Source organism: Nothoprocta perdicaria, unplaced genomic scaffold (assembly GCF_003342845.1).
Source record: "Nothoprocta perdicaria isolate Ctin4 unplaced genomic scaffold, notPer1 scaffold_15, whole genome shotgun sequence".
Lineage (NCBI taxonomy): Eukaryota > Metazoa > Chordata > Aves > Tinamiformes > Tinamidae > Nothoprocta > Nothoprocta perdicaria.
The window spans coordinates 3,351,897-3,352,587 of NW_020454649.1; the positions used below are offsets into that span (position 1 = coordinate 3,351,897).

A 691-nucleotide genomic window follows, 5' to 3' on the forward strand; every position below is an offset into this window, starting at 1 on the left:
GGCGGGAGCTGCCCGTGGCCATCCTTGGTAATGAGGGAGCCCTGCGGCGGAGCTGCCGCCCGCGCCCGTTTCCCTGGAAAAGGAGGGGGAAGCCAAGCCCTGGGTGCACAGCTCCCGCGGGAGGACGCGGGCGGGGCTGTCTCTGTGTCGGGGTGCGCTCGGCCGGGTGAAGGGCGAGCGCCGGGCCCTGCCTCGGGGGCACAACCCGAGGGAAAGCTGCCCCCGCCGAGGTGTGAGCGGCTGTCGTGGTTATTTATTTGTTTGTTTGTGGCTGTGTTTGTCTGCGGCGAGCGCTGGGACAGGGCGGAGGAGGGCTCGGGAGGCCCGGCGGCATCTTCTGGCCCGCTCCCGGCGGTGATGAGAGCCACAAGCTGGCGGGAGCATCATCGTGCCCAGGGCCGCAAGGTGGGACCCTCCCGGTCCCCTGCGAGGGAGAAACGGACGGGAATGAGCGCCCCTCGGGAATGGCGCTCGCCGCCCATCCGGTAGAGCGGGATGGACGCGCAGGTAGATGCGGAAGCACAACGGGGGGCTGGCGGTGACGGGAGCGCATCCGGGAAGGGTTAACGTGGGGAGCTTGGACTATCTGGGAAAGGCCACTCATCTCACCCAGGAACTTGGGAAAAAGTAGCCTAGATAATGGAGGCTCTCCAAAAAACTTGGGAAAAAGTAGCCTAGATAATGGAGGCTC

General features: G+C 66.0%; 1 protein-coding gene across 1 annotated transcript in view; it reads left to right on the forward strand.

Moving 5' to 3' along the window:
• The window catches only part of LOC112943562 (golgin subfamily B member 1-like), a 42,218-nt gene that overhangs the window by 1,019 nt on the left and 40,508 nt on the right, over positions 1-691 (forward strand). Inside the window, exon 2 of the mRNA XM_026034774.1 lies at positions 9-485. Coding sequence (XP_025890559.1) covers positions 9-485 — 477 coding nt within the window. The remainder of the gene's footprint in view (positions 1-8; positions 486-691) is intronic.